The sequence below is a fragment of the Pongo abelii genome, chromosome 19, assembly GCF_028885655.2.
Source record: "Pongo abelii isolate AG06213 chromosome 19, NHGRI_mPonAbe1-v2.0_pri, whole genome shotgun sequence".
Taxonomy (NCBI): Eukaryota; Metazoa; Chordata; class Mammalia; order Primates; family Hominidae; genus Pongo; species Pongo abelii.
The window spans coordinates 68,509,355-68,532,296 of NC_072004.2; the positions used below are offsets into that span (position 1 = coordinate 68,509,355).

The 22,942-nt window shown below is 41.8% G+C and overlaps 1 protein-coding gene across 3 annotated transcripts in view; it reads right to left on the bottom strand.

Annotated features, from left to right (window-relative positions):
• The window catches only part of NPEPPS (aminopeptidase puromycin sensitive), a 94,773-nt gene that overhangs the window by 57,737 nt on the left and 14,094 nt on the right, over window positions 1-22,942 (bottom strand). For all 3 annotated transcript variants that reach the window (XM_009236557.4, XM_054546291.2, XM_063718818.1), the window contains exon 2: window positions 22,542-22,626. In XM_009236557.4, coding sequence (XP_009234832.1) covers window positions 22,542-22,626 — 85 coding nt within the window. The remainder of the gene's footprint in view (window positions 1-22,541; window positions 22,627-22,942) is intronic.

Genomic DNA, 22,942 nt, shown 5'->3' on the forward strand with positions numbered 1-22,942 from the left:
TAAATAGACTAAAAACCGCTGAATTGTATGCTTTAAATATTAATAGATGACATGTATGGTATGTGAATTATACATCAATAAAGCTATTATTGAGGCAGGGAGAAGGGAAAGTACTACAGAAAGACAAGAGAGGAGAGGTGGGCATGAATACCTTTATCAGTCACAGGATGCTATGGGTAACAATGATTCAGATTACATAACATTTTACAGGCAAGATGCCCATAATTCTTCCTTTCTTTTATGAATCACCCAAATATAGGATTTCAAATGTTTCTACTATCACTATGGTTCACACATTTTTATAAAGCCAAAATCTCTACAAAACCAATTAAGAATAATTTCAGATTTAAAAATAACTTTAATAAATCCTCTAATCAAATCTTCCTCATTTTACAGATGAAGAAAATGAGACGTATAAAGTTAATGGTTTGTCAAATGTTAACTAGCTAGACTACAACTCAGTTCCCTCACTTCTATTGCCAAAATTATTTCTACAATCATAAGCTAGCTCCTAAATTTGTTTGGTTTGGTTTTGTTTTCTGAGACAGGATCTCACTTTGTTGCCCAGGCTGGAGTACAGTGGCGCTATCTCAACTCACTGCTACCTTTCCCATCAGGTTCAGGAGATTCTCCCACCTCAGCCTCCGGGGTAGCTGGGGACTACAGGCGTGAGGCGCCACTAGGCCCATCTAATCTTTTGTATTTTCAGTAGAGACAGGGGTTTCGCCATGTTGTCCAGCCTGGTCTCAAACTCCTGGACTCAGGCAATCTACCCACCTCAGCCTCCCAAAGTGCTGGGATTACAGGGGTGAGCCACCGTGCCTGGCCCAGCTCCTAAATTTGAATAGAAATCAAATTTGACAAGAATCATTTCAATGCTTAAGAATGTTCCTTTCTGGACTGGGCACAGTGGCTCACGCCTGTAAACCCAGCACTTTGGGAGGCCAAGGTAGGTGGACCATGCATGGTGGTGCATGCCTGTTATCTCAGCTACTTGGGAGGCTGAGGCAGGAGAATCACTTGAACCTGGGAGCGGAGGTTGCAGTGAGCCGAGATGCGCCACTGCACTCCAGCCTGGGAAACAGAGTGAGACTCCGTATCGAAAAACAAACAAACAAAAAAACCTACAGCTGTTGAATAAAAAGGTAAACCACCCAATTTAAAAACAGCAAGACTTAAACTTCACAAAGGAAAATTTATAAATGGCAAAAAAAAAAAAAAGCACATAAAAAAGTGTTCAACATCATTAGTCATTAAGGAAAGGCAAATTAAAATCACAATGACATATCACTATACATCCATTAGACTAGGCTATTAAATGACTGACAATAAAAATGTTGCCCAGGGCCAGGTATGGTGGCTCTTGCCTGGAATCCCAGCACTTTGGGAGGCCAAGGCAGGAGGATCACTTGAGCCCAGGAGTTCAAAACCAACCTGGGCAACACAGAAAAAATAAAAAAAAATTAGTCACACGTGGTGACACAAACCTGTGGTCCCAGCTACTCCAAAGGCTGAGGCAAGAGCATTGCTGAAGCCTAGGAGGTTGAAGCTGGAGTGAGCCATGATCATGCCACTGCACTCCCATCTAGGTGACAGAGTGAGACTCTGTCTTGAAAAAGAAAAAAAAAATGTGCAGGGTGTAGCACAATAACTAGAAGTCATGCTGGTGGTGCCTCTTTTACTATTCAGACTGTAAGCATTTTCCAACCCCAGGGTTTCTGCATCTGCTTGCAAAGTCTTTCTCCAGGTATCTAAACACTTTATGTCATTCAGGCCTCTGCTCAAATCACTTTTTTTTTTTTTTGAGACAGGGTCTCACTCTGTTGCCCAACCTGGAGTACAGTGCTGCCATCTTGGCTCACTGCAACCTTGACCTCTCAGGTTCAAGTGTTCCTCCCACCTCGGCCTCCCAAACAGCTGGGACTACAGGCGCCCACCACCACACCCGACTAATTTTTGTATTTTTTATAGACATGGGGTTTCACCATGTTGCCCAGGCTGGCCTCAAACTCCCAAGCTCAAGCGATCCTCCTGCCTCAGCCTCCCAAAGTGCAGGGATTACAGGCATGAACCACCACACGAAGCCTCAAATCACTTTTTTTTTTTTTTTCTTGAGATGGAGTCTTGCTCTGTCCCCCAGGCTGGCATGCAGTGGCATGATCTCGGCTCACTGCAACCTCCGCCTCCCAGGTCCAAGCACTTTTGCCTCAGCCTCCCGAGTAGCTGGGACTACAGGCACGCACTACCACACCTGGATAATTTTTGTATTTTTAGTAGAGACGGAGTTTCAGCACGTTGGCCAGGATGGTCTCGGTCTCTTGACCTCATGATCCACCCACCTCGGCCTCCCAAAGTGCTGGGATTACAGGTGTGAGCCACCACGCCCGGCCTCAAATCACTTCTTTAAAGATCTGTTCTATCAACTTGAAGAACAATCCTCATTCTATACCCTCTTGTGATTTTACAGCACTTATCACTACTTTACATCACATATTTGCTTGTTGCCTATCTTCTCAAATATCAGAAATGTTGATGCTTGGTTTTATTCACAGCTCTACTTCCAATGCTAGCAGTTTCTGGCACATAGTGTGTGTTCAGTAAATATCTGTAGAATGAATGAATCACTTCAAAAGCAACAGACTAAGTAATTATGTCATGGAGATCATTAATGCTACTCATATGAAATATATTAATGAAAAATCACATTTACTAATGTTATGTGAATAGAGACATGGCTAGGGATAAAATTTCCAGTCACAACATAATATATTGATTCAAATAAGGATCTATCTCAAACCCCTTAGAAGATAGTATTTGCTCTGGAACTGTTAGATTGTTCAAAGGGTAGAAACCCATAAATATTGAAGATGCATATGAGAAGTCTGAAGAGGCTTCACTGGAGAAAAAAGTATTTCTAAATTAATGTTTACATTAATACTAATATATAATTAGTATATTTATATATTATAGTAATTTATAATACTGATATGATAAATGAATAATTCATTCGCTAATAACTAATACAGTTTGCAATTGGAAATGTATATATATGAAAATTAAGCATTGTACATAGACACTTCACTATATATCGTGTATCAATACAACTTAAACTTGATCGAAAACTTTTTAAAATGGAGTATGAGAGAATCTTATAAGGTATATATGATTATTCAATTCTCTAAGCCTCCATTTCCACACCTATAAAATTAAAATCATATCATTACTTAATTCTTTGTTTTTAAAATTGAGATGAGGTTCTCACTATGTTGTCCAGGCTGGTCTCAAACTCCTGGGCTCAAGCACTGGCAATCCTCCCACCTCAGCCTCCTGAGTAGCTGAGATTATAGGAGTATACCACTGTGCCTGGCACCTGCTTCTTAATTAAAGATTAAGTGAGCCGAGATCGTGCCACTGCACTCCAGCCTGGGCAACAGAGCAAGACTCCATCTCAAAAAAAAAAAAAAAAAAAAGAAACACTTTTCTAGATCATAACACACCTTACAGTTCTTTATTGATCCAATTGCAATTGGTCCATTATATACATATATAACAGCTTTTGCTGAAACTACTTATTAGGCCTTTTAAATATAATTAGCATTTTAAAATCTATAAACATACATAGTGGGTATAAGCATCTATGTGTAAGTGTGTTAGTCATCTATTAAATAGAAGTAAAATTTGATTATAAACATAGCACGTATAAAACCATGACCAGGCTGGGCATGGTGGCTCACGCCTGTAATCCCAGGACTTTGGGAGGTCGAGGTGGGCAGATCACCTGAGGTCAGGAGTCTGAGACCAGCCTGTCTAACATGGTGAAACCCCGTCACTACTAAAAATACAAAAATTAGCCAGGCGTGGTGGTGCACACCTGTAATCCCACCTACTCGGGAGGCTGAGGCAGGAGAATCACTTGAAACGGGGACATGGAGGTTGCAGTGAGCCGAGATCACGCCACTGCACTCCAGCCTGGCTGAGAGAGCGAGACTCCGTCTCAAAAAAAACAAACAACAAAAAAAACCATGGCATTATAAAATGACCATAAGCAAAATCAAAAGAGAAGTATATACTGGGGAAAAAATGCTCCAACTCATGATGGAAGGTTAATTTCACTCAAATATAAAGACCTCATTTTAAAAAATCAATAACAACACTGCAATTAAAAATGGACAAATATGAATAAATTACAGAAAAAGGAAACAAATGGTTTTTAAAATATAATGAAGAGTTTTTTTTTTTTACAATTAATAAACTTTTTTTTAAATTAACTAAAGTTGGTATTTCACTAGGATGATTTAGCAGATGAAATGGGTTTTAAGTTTAGAACACCATTTCTTCTTCCTTATTACATTTCCCTTTTTAATGTTAGCCCTCTACAAACACACACATATATATACACACACATACACTCTGCATCAAAAAAGCCTTCCTACATTAATACTTGAGCATGATAACCTTACAATGAAAGGTAAATCATTAGTTGAATTATGAAACATTTTCTTCCCCTTGTGGAGAAAAATCAAATTGCTTTTCCTCTGCTCTTACACCACAATCATCAACACAGTAGACTTCTGTGACCAAATGTGTGGGGATTTCTCCCCACCAACAAGCAAGCAATCAGTTCTGCAGAAGATTCCACCAGCTGAGCACCTTCTAATCCAATTCAATTCTCATGCTATCTACTTGGAGATAGCATTAGATCCCACAGGCTGAGAGAGGGCTCAGTCTCACAAGACTGCCCCCACTTCAGACACTAGTTGTAAGGCCAGGCCTCATCCAGAACTTCTGACCAACCAGCTTCAAGTCAGTGTTCCCATGACCCCCTTCTTAGGTTTGATTAATTTGCTAAAGCTGTGCCCAGAACTCAGGAAAACACGTGTACTGGTTTATTATAAATAATAGTACAAAGAATGCACAGAAATAGTGCAAAGAGGTGCACAGAAAAAGGCATGTGGGAAGGAGTGCAGAGCTCTCATACCCTCCCTGGGTGCACCACCCTCCAGGACCCTCCACGTGTTCAGCTATCTGGAAGCTCTCTGTACCCGGTCCAGGACTTCACCAGACAGTCACAACTGAAGCACGGACAACCGTGTAGAAATATGATTGGACAAAAGTAGGACCTAATGCTAACAGACTGAGTGGGGAAACCTAGCAAGGCCTCTCTGTTCAGAGTCTTCTTGGCCTCTCTGTGCAACTTCTTTCCTCCCAAGTACGGGGCAGGACGCCTTCTGAAATGGGGGTCTTATGACCTCCAATCAGACAAGGTAGGTCAGATAATTTCTTTGCGGTCAGCTCCAAGACAGAATGTTGAGGGGATGATTAGAGTATATTTTTAGTTACTATGACCTGCTTGGGGGAAAAAGGAGCAGGTAAAAGGAAGGCAAGAAAAGGTCAGAGAGAGATTCTGTTTTCTGAAGCCTGCTTCTGAGGTCTAAAGTGCCCCAACATTATTACAAAAGACCACCTTTCACTTTTATTGATCTGAAGCTGTTCTGAAGCCACTTCAAAAACCAAGAATAAAAGGCCAAATATTTCAATAAAATATATGTTTATTGTTTTAGTCACTTAGGAAATAACAGGGACTATGGGTGTTCTATGACAGAAACTGTGGACGAAAACCAACATATATATCATAATATTGTAACACCCCCCCCCAACTTTTTTTTTTTTTTTTTTTTTGAGACAGGGTTTCACTACATTGCCTAGGCTTGTCTTGAACTCCTGGGCTCAAACAATCCTCGTGCCTCGGCCTCCCAAAATGCTGGGATTGCAGGCATGAGCCACTGTGCCAGGCCCCCTTTATGTCTATACATAATAAAACTTAATCACATAAAAGGAGGTATAGGGAAAATGAGAAGTACAAGATGGTATTCTCAAGAGGCCACATTAAAAAAAGATTGAAATTTTTAAAAATAGCCGAAATCGTTATCGCTTATACCATCTATACAAGCATCTAGTGGATTCTGCCTAGGCATTACATTGAGATACAGAAATAAAATCTTCTAAAATTCCAATATCAGAAGTGCCAAATCAACTGTACTTCAAATTTTCCTTTACAAATTATCTATTTGAAACTCAGAATGTATTTTCCTCCAAGCCACTGCTATACTTAAACAAGTAACCTAAACCACATAATTCTATATAGCCCACATATACCAGTGTAGCTCAGTACTAGATCAAACACATTGTGAGGTTTTGTTTTTTTATTCAGATGGCAACTTTCCTATCATATTGTTTATGTGGTTTTAGAAAGCAGTTCAGGTGCAAAAAATAAAGTTCACAGTTCAAAGAAGGCCTATAGTGACCACCTGCTACTTGGAACATACTTTGTTTCTCCACAAAGCTGAAAATAATGTTGTAATGGGAAAGAAAACACATCATTCTGGAGGATATCCAAGGGAGATTCAAGTGAAAAATGGAACCAAGAACTTACTTTGCAAAGCTTCAAGGTGACCTCCTTCTCACCCTAGAGCATAAAAGCCAATCAGATATATGCATAGTTATAGTTCAAGCAGTACCTATACTGACAGGTCCCATATTTTCAAATGGATTTCATATTTATATAACATAGTGATGGTCCTATCTTATTACGCTATCTAAAAAGTCTAAAAAGAATGAGCATGTGCCAAATATAAATCTGGTTCAACAGAACCAAAAAATTCCTTCTAGGGTGCCCCTGCTCTTAATAAATGACTGTGAACTATTTCGTTAAAATCACTCAGGATTCTGGACCAGGATTTCCATTGATTATGTGGTCTTACACAGTTACTTGTCTAGGTCTCAGTTTATCTTTTTTTGTTTTTAAAGGACTTTATTTCAGGTAATAGAGGAGTATGTAATTCAAACTAATTATCTCTCTCCTACTTGACACCCACAAAACTAAAAAAGCTGGAAGGAAGGGAAAACCTCTCCTTAAAAGAATCATAGAACAAGATAAGGTGATCAAGATGAAGAAGAGGATGAAATTCCATAAAGAGGAAGCTTTGCATTCTAGGCCACTTTTGCTCTGGGGTCATTTGCTGATCTAGCAGAAATGTAGCAGATTTGGAAGCTGAGGCTATAGGCCCCAGGGACAAAAGTGGGAATCCAGGGCCCATCAACACTGGGGGCTTTGTGGCTTGGTGGGCACTGTGTCCGTAATCCCAGCATTTTGGGAGGCGAGGTGGAAGGACTGCTTAAGCCCAGGAGTTCGAGTAACACAGTCTATCTAGGTAACACAGTGAGACTCTATCTCTATTAGAAAAGACAAGACAAGACAAGACAAGAGGCTTGAGTAAATGACCCCCTCCTTTGGGCTTGAAACCAAAAAACTGATATCCTACCAGGAAAGATGAACAAGAAGAAAAGCAGTCCACAAGTGGAATGTGATTAAACTTCTGAACATCTGAAGCCCAGACACTGGAAAAAGATGAACCTTAAGTATTAGTAACCAACGGGGAACAAAACAAAGCTCCCCTAGATATTAGCAAACTATTCATATACCTGCTTACTATGTTCAAAAATATAAAATCTCAATCCTGAAAAATTTGGCAAGTAACGCAAAGTTACTTTAAAAAAACAAAACAAAACAAAAACTCCAAAAAAAAACCCCAAAACCAAGCAAAACAAAGAAAACAAGCAAATTTGGAAAAATAAATTCTAGAACAAAAATACGTAAAAAGAAAAAACAGGCCAGGCATGGTGTCTCATGCCTGTAATCCCAACACTTTGGGAGGCTGAGGTGAGAGAACCCCTTGAAGCCAGGAGTCCGAGACCAGCCTAGGCAACAAAGCAAGACCCCATCTCTACTAAAAAAAATTAGCCAGGTACCATGGTGGTGCATATCTGTAGTTCCAGCTACTCAGGAGGCTGAGGTGGGAAGATCACTTGAGTCCAGGAGTTTGAGGTTGCAGTAAGTTGTGATCCTGCCACTGCACTCTGGCCTGGGTGACAGAACAAGACCCCATCTTTTTTTTCCCCCTCTTTTTTGAGACGGAGTCTCGTTCTGTTGTCCAGGCTGGAATGCAATGGCGCAATCTCGGTTCACTGCAACCTCCGTCCGCCTCCCAGATTCAAGCAATTCTCCTGCCTCAGCCTCCCAAGTAGGTGGGACTACAGGCATGTGCCACCAGGCTCGGCTAATTTTTTGTATTTTTAGTAAAGAAAGGGTTTCACCATGTCAGCCAGGATGGTTTCGATCTCCTGACCTTGTGATCCACCCACCTCGGCATCCTAAAGTGCTGGGATTACAAGCATGAGCCACCACACCCGGCCACAAGACCCTATCTTAACAAAAAAAGAGGCCGGGCACGGTGGCTCAAGCCTATAATCCCAGCACTTTGGGAGGCCAACACGGGCGGGTCACCAGGTCAAGAGATCGAGACCATCCTGGCCAACATGGTGAAACCCCTTCTCTACTAAAAATACAAAAAATTAGCCAGGCGTGGTGGCGCGCGCTTGTAGTCCCAACTACTCGGGAGGCTGAGGCAGGAGAATCGCTTGAACCCAGGAGGCAGAGGTTGCAGTGAGTTGAGACCGCGCCACTGCACTCTAGCCTGGGCTACAGAGCGAGGCTCCATCTCAAAAAAAAAAGAAAAGAAAACAAACAAAAATATACACTCATAGACAATCCTTTTTTTTTTTTTTCAGCTGCTTAGTCAATAAGTTTATTGTCTTTATCTGAAAAATCCTCAAAGAAAATTGTTTGATTTAGCTCTCAGCAGCCTCCTCCCAAGCTCTGAAGAAGCTTGCCTTCTTTTGAGCTACCCAATCTTTCTTCTGGGGAAAGGACATTTTGGGACTGTTCATCTCTTCTTTTTAACTTCTTTCTTGGGCTTCTTCCCATAGACTGGATTCTATCATATAGCAGCATGAGCGTCCTTACACATCTCCTCCCCCATGTCTGGAGTTATGCTGTTCTTTATGTACTGAGAGAACTGTTTCTTGTAAGCATCTTCATCTTCTTCCACTAGGTAACACATGTAATCTGCAACACTCTGACCATGAAGTACTTCGATGCACTTCTGCATTAAATTTCTTGGTTTCAGAATCATAACCAGGGAATCATTTCATACTGTGAGGAATGAACAAGCCTCCATCTACAGCTCCCTTCAGGGCCCCAAAAACTTTTAGCCAGTGGTAGTTCTGGCAAAGCCTGCATCCAGATGCACCAGGCTGACCATCAATGTTTTCCTCATTGTAATGCATCCCTAATCACCTCCACTTGGCCTTCATAGATCTTTTCCATGCCAACCCTACTGAGAAGCTGCAGGCCAGCATAGGCTGGTTCAACATGCTGCAGCATAATTTGTCAGGCCAACCTTCATACCATATTTTGGCAGTTTGTGTACATTCACTGTGCAGATTATCATATCCCCTTCTATACGGGTATAAGCAACTTGACAAATGGTATCTGTTTGTTACACAAACTATCATCCTGTAGTTGGGTGTGTTGTATTTATCTTTATCCTGTATCACCAAGCATTTCCAAGCATAGCAATCAGTTTTACCCTCTCGTCATCTTCTAAATTTCACTTGGTGTCTCTTAAAGTAGGCCACATTCTTGACAACTTTAACAAACCCCATCCTAAAGAACAGAGATGACTCGGCACAGACCTCCCCTTCACAGACAATCTTAAGAGCCCATTAGATGCAGCTAAAGAAAGAATTCATGAGTTGAAAGATAAATCAGAATGAAGATCCAAAATAAAACACACGGTGGCAAAAAAAGATTAAAAACACAAAGGAGGAAAAGAAGATGCACGATACTGTTAGAAAGCCAAACATAAATTTTAAAAAAGCATGTAAAAAAGAATAATTATGGCAGGGCACATTGGCTCACGCCTGTTATCCCAGCACTTTGGCAAGCCAAGGCAGGCAGATCACAAGGTCAGGAATTCGAGACCAGCCTGCCTGACCAACATGGTAAAACCCCATCTCTATTAAAAATACAAAAATTAGCCTGGCATGGTGGCACGCACCTGTAATCCCAGCTACTCAGGAGGCTGAGGCAGAAGAATCACTTGAATCGGGAGGCAGAGGTTGCAGTGAGACAAGAGGGTGCCACTGTACTCCAGCCTGGGCGACAGAGCAAGACTCTGTCTCAAAATAATAATAATAATAATAATAATAATAATAATAATAATAATAATAGTAATGATAATTACAGTTGGACACAGTGTCTCACACCTCTAATCCCAGTGCTTTGGGAGACTGAGGCTGGAGGATTGTTTGAGCCTTGGAGATCAAGAACAGCCAGGGCAACATAGTAAGACCCCGTCTCTACAAAAATTTTTTTAAATTAGCCAGGCATGGTGGCACACACCTGTAGTCCCAGGTACTCAGGAGGCTGAGGTTGGAGGATCACTTGCACCCAGGAGGTCAGGGCTGTAGTGAGCTGTGATTGTACCACTGCACTCTAGTCTGAGCGACAGAGTGAGACCCTGTCTCAAAAGAAACAAACAAACAACAAAAACACTACATGTTAAAAAAACATGGAATTGCCACGTATGGTGGCTCACGCCTGTAATCCCAGCACTTCGGGAGGCCAAAGCAGGCAGATCACCTGAGGACAGGAGTTCAAGACCAGCCTGGCCAACATGGTGAAACCCCGTCTCTACAAAAACACAAAAATTAGCCAGGCGTGGTGGCGGGTGCATGTAATCCCAGCTACCTGGGAGGCTGAAACAGGAGAATCGCTTGAACCCAGGAGGCAGAAATTGCAGTGAGCCGAGATCTAGCCACTGTACTCCATCATGGGTGACAGAGCGAGACTCCGTCTCAAAAAAAAAAGTGAGGGGTGGGCCAGGTGTGGTGGCTCATGCCTGTAATCCCAGCACTTTGGAGGCTGAAGCAGGTGGATCACTTGAGGTCAGGAGCTCAAGAACAGCCTGGCCAACATGATGAAACCCCATCTCTACTAAAAATAAAAAAAATTAGCCAGGAATGGTGGCACAAGCCTGTAATCCCAGCTATTTGGGAGGCTGAGGCAGGAGAACTGCCTGAACCTGGGAGGCGGAGGTTGCAGTGAGCCGAGATCACACCACTACACTCCAGCCTGGGCAGCAGAGCGAGACTCCATCTCTAAATAAATAAATAAAAATTAATTAATTAATACAAATAAAAACCCACAAAAATGAGCCAGGTGTGGTGGGATACACCTGAAGTCCCAGTTACTTGGGAGGCTGAGGCACAAGAATTGCTTGAACCCGGGAGGTAGAGGTAGCAGTAGGCTGAGATAGAGCCACTGTACCCCAGCCTGAGCGACAGAGACTCTGTCCAAAAAAAAAAAAAAAGAAAAAACATGGAATCAAATCATAATTGCCTGGGGAAGAAGCAGGGAAAAGGGGAGAAAAGGATTATAAAGGGGCATGAGGAAATGTTCTGGGGTGATGAATATGTTCATTACCTGGTTACATTCATGAGAAAACTTATCAAATTACATATTTTAAGATGTACCCTTTATAGTATGTCAACATTACAGGTACTCTCACAAAGCAATCAACAAAAATAGGAAAGAAGCAGCAGCAAGCAACAACAGCCAGAACTACTGCCTGGAGAATTTCCCCCAAAACAAACAAACCAAAAAAAGTGTGGGCTGCAGCTAAAAGCAGTACATTTTTAGGATGAAAATTTATAATTTAAATGAATATACTAGAAAGAAGGACTGAAAAGTAATAAGCCAAACATCCATCTCAAGACTTCTGTTTGTTTTTTGTTTTTTTTAAGGGAAGTCAAGTGAAGCAGTGGGAGTGAAGAAGGAATAAAGAAATCTGTAACTGGCTATGATTGATGAGTTATAAACACCACTGCACTGGGACCAGCCTAAAGAAGTTTTTTAAAATCTGCAAAGTAGACTGGACACGGTGGCGGTGGCTCACACCTGTAATCCCAGCACTTTGGGAGGCCAAGGCGAATGGATCACTTGAGGTCAGGAGTTTGAGACCAGCTTGACCAACATGGTAAAACCCCGCCTCTACTAAAAAGACAAAAATTAGCTGGGTGTGGTGGCACATGCCTGTAATCCTAGCTCTCAGGAGGCTGAGGCATAAGAATCACTTGAAACCAGAAGGCAGGGATTGCAGTGAGCCAAGATCACGCCACTGCACTCCAGCCTGGGTGACAGAGCGAGACTCCGTCTCAAAAAAAAAAAAAAAAAAAAAAAAAAAAAAAAACCTTGCAAAGTAAACCCAAAGGAAGTAGAAGTTAATAAGGAAATAATAGTCAACTGAGGTCTACAAAGCAATGGTTAGTTCTTTAAAAAAAAAAAAAAGCAAGAAAACTGAAAAAGATCTGGGATCAAGAAAAAAGTAAAACAGGCTGGGTGCAGTGGCTCATGCCTGTAATCCCAGCACTTTGGGAGACCACGGCAGGTGGATCACAAGGTCAGGAGTTCGAGACCAGCCTGGCCAATATGGGGAAACCCCATCTCTACTAAAAATACAAAAATTAGCCAGGCGTGGTGGTCTGTGTCTGTAGTCCCAGCTACTTGGGAGGCAGAGGCAAGAGAATTGCTTGAACCCGGGAGGCAGAGGTTGTAGTGAGCCGAGGTCATGCCAGCGCAAGACTCCATCTCAAAATAAATAAATAAATAAATAAAACAGAAGGCACAAATAAATAAAATGAGCCCTGACTACTACTTAACTTCCCTTCTAATTTTATTAACTTGAAACTATAGCAGAGCTTCCCTAACTGTGGCAGATCCAAACATGGATTACAGGTTTATCAAGATAATAATTCCCTTGGCCCTTGGATCAGCCTGGTAGAGCCTAGAGCAATGAAACATCTCTGATACCCTCCAGTTGTGGGCCTCCTCTTCCTTATGTACCAGGAAAACATCAGTTTCTACTAATGCCTTGAAAAAAAGTTAGGAAGCATTGATTTGGAGAACAGCTAACTCTTCCAGCTTCACACTTAAGAGCAGCATAATGGCCGGGCGCGGTGGCTTGTGCCTGTAATCCCAGCACTGCGGAAGGCTGAGGCAGGCGGATCACCTGTGGTCGGAGGTTCGAGACAAGCCTGACAAACATGGATAAACCCCATCTCTACTAAAAATACAAAATTAGCTGGGTATGGTGGTGCATGCCTGTAATCTGAGGCTGAGGCAGGAGGCTGAGGCAGGAGAATCACTTGAACCCGGGAGGCTGAGGTTACGGTGAGCCGAAATCATGCCATTGCACTCCAGCCTGGGCAATAAGAGCGAAACTCCATCTCAAAAAAAAAAAAAAGAACAGCATACACTACAATGTTGCTAACATTATGCAATCAGTGTTTTCTCTACATTTAATGCAAAACTACATAATTTACAGCAGTTTTTTATGCTCTCCATTTTCTTAATATTTAGAACACCGTAAAGAATCTTTACAATTAGTAAGTATCTTGATGGTAGTCCTCAAAGGGAAGTAAAATACAAGTTAAAGCTGGTAACAAAATAATCTCAAATACAAAATAATTGTGTTACCCATAAAGTTAATAGGATAGAGCACATGAAGAAATGCAGACCTGACAAGTCCCCCCTTATCCGCAGTTTCACTTTCCAGTTTCAATTACCTAGAGTCAACCACAGTCTGAAAATATTAAATGGAAAATTCCAGAAACAAACAATTCATAAGTTTTAAACTGTACTGTTCTGAATAGTGTGATGAAATCTTGGGCCCTCCCATTCCATTCTGCCCAGAACATGAATCATCCCTTTCTCCGACGTATCCATGCTGTATATGCTACCCAGCCCATTAGTCACCTAGTAGCCACCTCAGTTATCAGATTGACTGTCAATGTATCACAAGGCTTGTGTTCAAGTAACCTTTATTGTACTTAATAATGGCCTCAAAGCACAAGAGTAGTGATGCTAGCAGTTTGGAAACGTCAAAGAAGAAGGGTGAGTATAATACAATAAGATACTATAAGAGAGGCTAAGCACAGTGGCTCATGCCTGTAATCCTAGCACTTTGGGAGGCTGAGGCAGGAGGATCGCTTGAAGCCAGGAGTTCAAGACCAACTTCAGCAATAAAGCCAGACCTGACTCACAAAAAATTTTTTACAAATTAGCTGGGTGTGTTGGTGCATACCTATAGTCCTAGCTAACTGGGAGGCTGAAGCAGGAGGATTACTTGAGCCCAGCAGTTTGAGGCTGCAGTGAGATACGATGGCACCACTGCACTCCAACCTGGGCAACAGAGTGAGACTCTGCCTCTAAAAATAAATAAATGAAATAATTTTTTTTAAAAAGAAGATATTGGCTGGGCGCGGTGGCTCACGCCTGTAATCCCAACACTTTACGAGGCTGACAGGGGAGGTTCACCTGAGGTCAGGAGTTTGAGACAAGCCTGACCAACATGGAGAAACCCTGTCCCTACTAAAAATACAAAATTAGCCAGGCGTGGTGGTGCATGCCTGTAATCCCAGCTACTTGGGAGGCTGAGGCAGGAGACTTGCTTAAACCCGGGAGGCAGAGGTTGCAGTGAGCCAAGATCACACCATCGCACTCCAGCCTGGGCAACAAGAGTGAAACTCCATCTCAAAAAAAAAAAAGATATCGTGGTTCACACCTGTAATCCCAGCACTTTGGGAGGCCGAGGCGGGCAGATCACGAGGTCAGAAGATGGAGACCATCCTGGCTAACACAGTGAAACCCCGTCTCTACTAAAAACACAAAAAATTAGCCGGGTGTGGTGGCATGTGCCTGTAGTCCCAGCTACTCAGGAGGCTGAGGCAGGAGAATCGCTTGAACCTGGGAGGTAGAGGTTGCAGTGAGCTGAGATCGCACCACTGCACTCCAGCCTGGGCGACAGAACAACGTCTCAAAAAAAAAAAAAGAGAGAGAGAGAGACGCACACAACATTCATGTAACTTTTATTACAGTATATTGTTATAATGGTTCTATTTTTTATTAGCTATTGTTAATTTCTTACTATTGCTAATGTAAAAATTAAACTTTATCATAGTACATATGTATAGGGAAAAACATAGCATATATAAGTTTTGCTACTATCTGGTTTCAGGCATACCATTGGGGGTCTTAGAACACATCTGCCATAGATAAGGAAGAACTACTGTATGACAGACTTACTCCATTTATCTAGATTTTCTTCGTTTCATTCAATGTATATTTATTAAATCCCTACTATATGTCAGATACCAGGGAAAACCACAAATGAAAAAGAATGAATCATGATTACTGGTCCTCAAGGATCTTTTTTTTTTTTTTTTTTGAGAAGTCTCTTGTCCCTCAGGCTGGAGTGCGATGGTGCGATCTTGGCTCACTGCAACCTCTGCCTCCCGGGTTCAAGCAATTCTCCCACCTCAGCCTCCCGAGTAGCTAGGATTACAGGCGCCTACCACCACGCCCAGCTAATTTTTGTACTTTTTTTTTTAGTAGAGACGGGGTTTCACCATGTTGGCCAGGCTGGTCTTGAACTCCTGACCCTAGGTGAGCCACCCGCCTCGGCCTCCCAAAGTGCTGGGATTACAGCCATGAGCTACCGTGCCCGGCCCCTCAAGGATCTTAAGATTCCATCGAAAAGCAGTACAGACATGACACAAACAAATAATTGCAATATGGTGTGGTTACATTAATGACAGGCAATAGAGTGGCAAGTACATGGACCCTAGATCCAAACCGCCTGGGTTTGAATCCTGGCTCTAACATTTATCAGTTTTATTACCTAAAGTAGATACCCTCTCTGTGCCTAGGGTTGTTCTCTACATGAACATGTAATGCACTTAGTGCCTGGTATAGAGTAAACACTAAACTCATCATTATTTTTATAATTATCACTATTAAACATTATATTATGAAAAATGTTTCACTTGGTTAGGCACCTAATCTGAACTGGAGGTTAAAAAGAAGATAAAACGTTCCCTCTATACTCAGCAATAAGCCAACTAAATTCCTAAAACAGCAGTCACTAAAGCAATCCATATCACCTTAAGGCGATTTAAATAATGTTTTAAAACTTACCAAATATAACTAAGACAAAATTTAAAACTATTCTACACTCATATACTTTGTATATAGCCATATGGAAACCAACACAGGTTCTTTATCAGACAGCCCCTCAATATTATTCAAAACCAACAAATGTAAAAGTGAAAGAATGCAAATACACTGCAAACTTCATGTTCTTTATCTCTGATTTGCACTAAAAAGGAATAAAGGGGCTGGCTAACTATCACTTGCTCCTTCTAATGCTGACATTTCTTTATTTGGCTCCAGTTTAAACTAATGATACTTAAGGGTTGTTTGAGAATGGATCTATCCTGCATAGAAACCAGAATATATTTCACGGATAAGCATAGAAATCCAAACAAGGGCCAGGCACATTGGCTGAGATCTGTAATCCCAGCACTTTGGGAAGCTGAGGCAGGAGGACTGCTTGAGTCTTGGAGTTTGAGACCAGCCTGGGGAACATTGCAAAACCCCATCTCTACAAAAATTAAAAAATTAGCCAGGTGTGGTGGCACATGCCAGCCATCCCAGCTCTGCAGGAGGCTGTGGTGGGAAAGTAACTTGAGCCCAGGAGGCTGCAGTAAGCCAGGATTGCACCACTGCATTCCAGCCTGGATAACAGAGAAAGACCTGTCTCAAAAAAAAAAAAGAAAGAAAAAGAAAAGAAAGAAATCTCAAAAAACAAGATCAGAAATTAGAAACTTAAGACTTTTGTCTTAATGTTAACACTATATAAACTCTTCCTCTTTGAAAAATATGCCCTCTGTTTGTCACTACTGTCTTGGCAATTCGTTATACTTTCTCACAAGCAAAGAAACCTATTTCAGACTTGCGTTCACACTTATCAAACTATCACTTAAACAGAGTATTTAAGGTCTGGTGCAGTGGCTCACACCTGTAATCCCAGCACTTTGGGAGGCCAAGGTGGGCGGATCACCTGAGGTCAACAGTTTGAGAGCAGCCTGGCCAAAATGGGGAAACCCCATCTCTACAAAAATTTAAAAATTAGCCAGGTTTGGTGGCACACACCTGTAATCCCAGCTACTTGGGAGGCTGAGGCACAAGAATCACTTCAACCCAGGAGACGGAGGCTGTAGTGAGCCGAGATCGCGCCACTGCACTCCAGCCTGGGCAATAAGAGTGAGACTCTGTCTCAAATAATAATAATAATATTTAATAAAAACTCCTTGAATGACACAAATTACCACTTAGGCAAAAAGAACCTTGATATTTACAGGAGTAAAAAGTTCAAATAAATAATAAACTTCATTTATTATTATATATAAGCCAAGGGAATTTATTATATGCAAGGGAATCACTGTTCAGACAGTGAGCTGAGGGGCCAGAATTTGTGAGACAGAAGGGGTCCTTTTCACACAATATTTACTTGAAGTTTCACAATAATCAAAGGTATCTGCTTTTAGCCTAATTATTCACGTATACACATCAACAAGATTTAAATTAACCAAAATGTTAAATGTTTATTAAGCAGCCACCATATAATGTAGGTTTTGGAACTAGTATTTAAATGGAAGAGTGTATCTTCAGAGTAAAGTTCCACTGAGAAATAGAAAAGTCTGTAAAAACAGGTCTTGTCTTATAACAAGAAACTGATGCTGACTTCTGCAATAAAACTAAATAGTCTCTTGATGTGTAGTTGGCACAATTCCAGAAATCTAAACTACTAGCAAATTTGTTTATATCTGGTATAACTGGGCCAGGCGTGGTGACTCATGCCTGTAATCCCAGCACTTTGGGAGGCCGAGGTAGGTGGATCACCTGAGGTCTCGAGTTCGAGACCAGGCTGGCCAACATGGTGAAACCCTGTCTCTACTAAAAATACAAAAATTAGCTGGGGGTGGTGGTGCACACCTGTGATCCCAGCTACTCAGGAGGCTGAGGCAGGAGAATTGCTTGAACCTGGGAGGCAGAGGTTGCAGTGCACAAGATCATGCCATTGCACTCCAGCCTGGGCAACAAGAGTGAAACTCTGTCTCAAAAAAAAATAAATAAATAAAAATATATATACATATATATCTGGTATAACTACTACTATATTTAAAGGGATGAGAAACAAGCCTTTAATTTCTACTTGAAATGATCTCTTTCATTTTTGCAAGAGAAAAGGGTACATAACTAATATCCAAACAGAGTTAATAAAAGGCCTATTAAGGATTATTTTAAAACAAGTTCTTTAAAAAAAAAAAAGAAAGTTCTACTAGTTCTACTAGTTGCAGTGAGCCAAGATTGCACCACTGTACTCCAGCCTGGGCGATACAGCAAGACTGCATCTCAAAAAAAAAAAAACAAAAAAACAGACCACATGCCCATAGGTCTTTTAGGATGACTGCACATATCACAAAAAAATGGCCTTTTTCTTCAAATAAAAACTTACACAAAGAAGCAACAATTGGCCAGGCACCTTTAATCCCAGCACTTTGGCTCACACCTTTAATCCCAGCACTTTGGGAGGCCGAGGCGGGCAGATCACAAGGTCAGGAGATCGAGACCATCCTGGCTAATACGGTAAAACCCCGTCTCTACTAAAAATACAAAAATTAGCCGGGCGTGGCGGCGTGCGCCTGTAGTCCCAGCTGCTGGGGAGGCTGAGGCAGGAGAATGGCGTGAACCCGGGAGGCAGAGCTTGCAGTGAGCCAAGACTGCGCCACCGCACTCCAGCCTGGGTGACAGAGCAAGACTCCGTCTCAAAAAGAAAAAAAAAAAAAAATTAAAAGAAGCAACAATTTCATGCCTTAAAAGTAATTTTCTGATTTTACTTTTATCTTTCTTTTTAATTATATATACATGGAAGGCCAAATCTATCCCTGTTCCCAATCAAAACTTTTTTTTTTTTTCAGACAGAGTCTTGCTCTGTTGCCCCAGGCTGGAGTGCAGTGACACAATCTCCGCTCACTGCAACTTCCGCCTCCCGGGTTCAGGCGATTCTCCTGCCTTCAGTCTCCCAAGTAGCTGCAATTACAGGTGCCTGCCACCACACCCAGCTAATTTTTGTGTTTTTAGTAGAGATGGCGTTTCACCATGTTGGCCAGGCTGTTCTGGAACTCCTGACTACAGGTGATCCGCCAACCTAGCCCTCCCAAAATGCTGGGATTATAAGTGTGAGCCACCACACCTGGCCGCCCCCAATTCAAACTTTAACAACTCATACAACTTCCCATTCTCTTAAACTCTAAAATTACATGGTCTCACACATGACTTCAGGTTTTTTCCTGCTGCTCTGGTAGAAAAGCGTTGAGAAATGTACCTTAGCTAGTTCTGAAGGAAAATTTTTTTTTTTGAGACAGAGTCTCTGTCACCCAGGCTGGAATGCAGTGGCATGATCCCGGCTCACTGCAACCTCTGCCTCCTGGGTTCAAGCAATTCTCCGCCTCAGCCTCTCAAGTAGCTGGGATTACAGGCACCCGCCACCATACCCAGCTAATTTTTTTATTTTTAGTAGAGATGGGGTTTCACCATCTTGGCCAGGCTGGTCTTGAACTTCTGACCTCATGATCCACCCGCCACAGCCTCCCAAAGTGCTGGGATTACAGGCGTAAGCCACTGCACCCAGCATTGAATATATATTATGTATCTAAAATAATTTAATGTTTTATCAGAATCTCTCTTCAAATCTTTTCCATTAAGTTTACATTTCTCTCTTGACTCTCTTAGTAAGAACACTAACTGGGCTTCCGCGAGATACAGATCATTATGAGCTTAGCACCATTTGGTTATGCATATTCAAAACTTTTCAGTCAGGTCGGGCGCGGTGGCTCACGCCTGTAATTCCCATACTTTGGGAGGCTGAGGCGGGTGGATCATGAAGCCAGGAGTTCAAGACCAGCCTAACAAACATGGTGAAACTCCATCTCTACTAAAAATACAAAAATTAGCCGGGCGTGGTGGCACGCGCCTGTAATCCCAGCTACTCAGGAGGCTGAGGCAGGAGAATTGCTTGAACCCGAGAGGCGGAGGTTGCAGCAAGCCAAGATCATTTGGTGACAGAGCGAGACTCCATCTCAAAAAAAAAAGAACTTTTCAGTCACCTGAATTCTATCCTGACATTTTTAGTACAGGAAGATAAAAAACAAACTTGAGCTGAAACCATGCCAGCTGGAAGGCACACATTTATATTACTAGATCTACCTATCTACATACCACTTTAAAACCACACATCGAATTTAAACATTCTCTACCTGCAACAAAGAAAGCCTTGTTGCTTTGATACACCTGGCTAAAGTACTTCTATTTTTCTCCACAGTTAAAGAAGTTAAATAATCACTCTTTCATTTACCAGACAATTTTTTTAAAGCTGGCACTCACTCAAGTCTATTTGAAGAATCTGTTCTTCCAGCAGTTTGATCTAATTTACGATCAATTGAACTTAAGTACTTCTTGGGAATAGTATGTTCAACTGCTACTACTTTGACTTTCTATAGACAAAATAGTTTAAGAAAAAATCATAAATGTTATGAGGCCTTAAAATGAAACTTCTTTTCAGTATAATATAAAGGAGAGAGGAAATCAAAATATAAAATAAGTTAAAAGATCAAATGTGTAAATTATTTTATTTTATTTATTTATTTATTTTGAGACAGAGTCTCGCTCTGTCGCCCAGGCTGGAGTACAGTGGCGCGATCTCAGCTCACTGCAAGCTCCGCCTCCCGGGTTCACGCCATTCTCCTGCCTCAACCTCCCGAGTAGCTGGGATCACAGACGCCCGCCACCAGGCCCAGCTAACTTTTTGTATTTTTAGTAGAGACGGGGTTTCACCAAGTTAGCCAGGATGGTCTTGATCTCCTGACCTTGTGATGTGCCCGCCTCGGCCTCCCAAAGTGCTGGGATTACAGGCCCGTGCCCAGCCGTAAATTATTTTATATTAAAGAAGTCTCAGAGTAACCAATAACCATTTTGACAAGGAATGTCTAGGTGAAATCAAAAGTAAAAAGGCAACCAGGTGTGGTGGCTCTTGCCTGTAATCTCAGCAACCTGGGAGGCCAAAGAGGTCAGATTCCTTGAGCCCAGGAGTTCAAGACCAGCCTGGGCAATATAGGAAGACCCCCCCCCCACCCCCCGCCATATCTACAAAAAAATACAAATACGAATATTAGCCAGGCATGGTGGTACACGCCTGTAATATCAGCTACTTGGGAGGGTGAGGTGGGAGGATGGCTTGAGACCAGGAGACAGAGGTTGTGGTAGTTAAGATCATGCCATTGCCCCCCAGCCTGGGTGACAGAGCGAGACTCTCTCAAAAAAAAAAGTAAAACGCAATCCAGCTCCAATACTGAGGTACTTGTAAGAGTTTATGCCAAATTTGGTATCTATTTAAAAAGCAGCTCATACGGGAATAAGATTTCCAGTCAAAATGGACTACTTTCATACTAAAATTATAAGGTCTAAAATAGTTCTCATTTTATAGACACTAATGGAGTTCCACATTCTATACCATGTTTCTTTTTAACATGTTCTTCCCCTATAACTAACTCCATTATTTAGCTTCTAATCTTCATATTGTCTCATAAAGCAAATGTTTTTCTCCGAATTAGGAGTATGACTTATCTCAATTTTAAACTATAGTACAAAAAGAAAAAAAAACTTTAAGAAAAACATAAAAACGAAGCCTCTTTGAGGAGCCTTTCATGTTCAAAGTACTTAATTTTTCAAATAACTTATCAGCTTTATTATGCATATTATATTCATTTTATACTTATGAAAATGTGATTTCCCTAGTATCACAAAATAAGTTAATTTTGGAAGTAGAATTTAAATTGCGACATTTGGCCGGGTGTGGTGGCTCACACCTGTAATCCCAGCACTTTGGGAGGCAGGCAGATCACCTGAGGTCAGGAGTTCAAGACCAGCCTGGCCAACATAGCAAAACCCTGTCTCTATTAAAAATACAAAAATTAGCTAGGTATGGTGGTGGGCACCTGTAATCTCAGCCACTCAGGAGGCTGAGGCAGGGAGAACTGCTTGAACCCAGGAGGCAGAGATAGCAGTGAGCTGAGATCACGCCACTGCACTCCAGCCTGGGCAACAGAGCAAGACTGTCTCAAAAAAATAAATAAATAAAAATAAATTTAAAAATAGAATAAATTGTGACATTTACTTTATTTCACAATACTGTTAGGTTATACTATTCAATATTTCCCATAAACATTTTACCCTTTTTTTTCTTTTTCTTTTTTTGAGTCAGGGTCTCACTCTGTCGCACAGGCTGGAGTGCAGTGGCACAATCATGGCTCACTGCAGCCTCGGTCATCTGCGCTCAATAGATCCTCCCACCTCAGCCTCCCAAATAGCTGGGACTACAGGCACACACCACTATGCCTAGCTAATATTTTTGTTTGTTTGTTTGTTTGTTTCGCCATGTGGCCCAGGCTGGTCTCAAACTCATGGGCTCAGGGATCTGCTCACCTCAGCCTCCCAAAGTGCTGGGATTATAGGCGTGAGCCACTTCACCCAGCTGAATTTACCCATTTCTAAAGTAACAAACATTGAAGTCTTAACCTGAAAATCTCTCTCTCTCTCTCTCTCTCTCTCTCACACACACACACACACCCCCTACATATGCACATGCAGACAGCAAATTAAAATGGAAAACAGCTCTTACCTTCATCTCCTTCTGGCGCATATGAAGCTGTAATAATATCAATATCAGCACAATTCATCACAATCTGATTAGTCGCCTGCCTCACCTAAGGGGAAAAGAAAAATCAACAGTGTCAGAAATAGCCTAGATTAATAGTATATACAACTTGGCCAGGTGTGTTGGCGCACACCTATAATCCCAGCACTTTGGGAGGCCAAGCAAAGAGGATCGCTTGAGCCCAGGAGTTTGAGACCAGCCTGGAAAACATGGCGAAACCCCATCTCTACAAAAAATACAAAAATTGGCCAGGAGTTGTGGTGTGTGCCTATAGTCCCAGCTACTCGGGAGGTTGAAGTGGGAGGACTGCTTGAGCCCAGGAGGTTGAGGCTGCAATAAGCTGTGATTGTGCAGATGCACTCCAT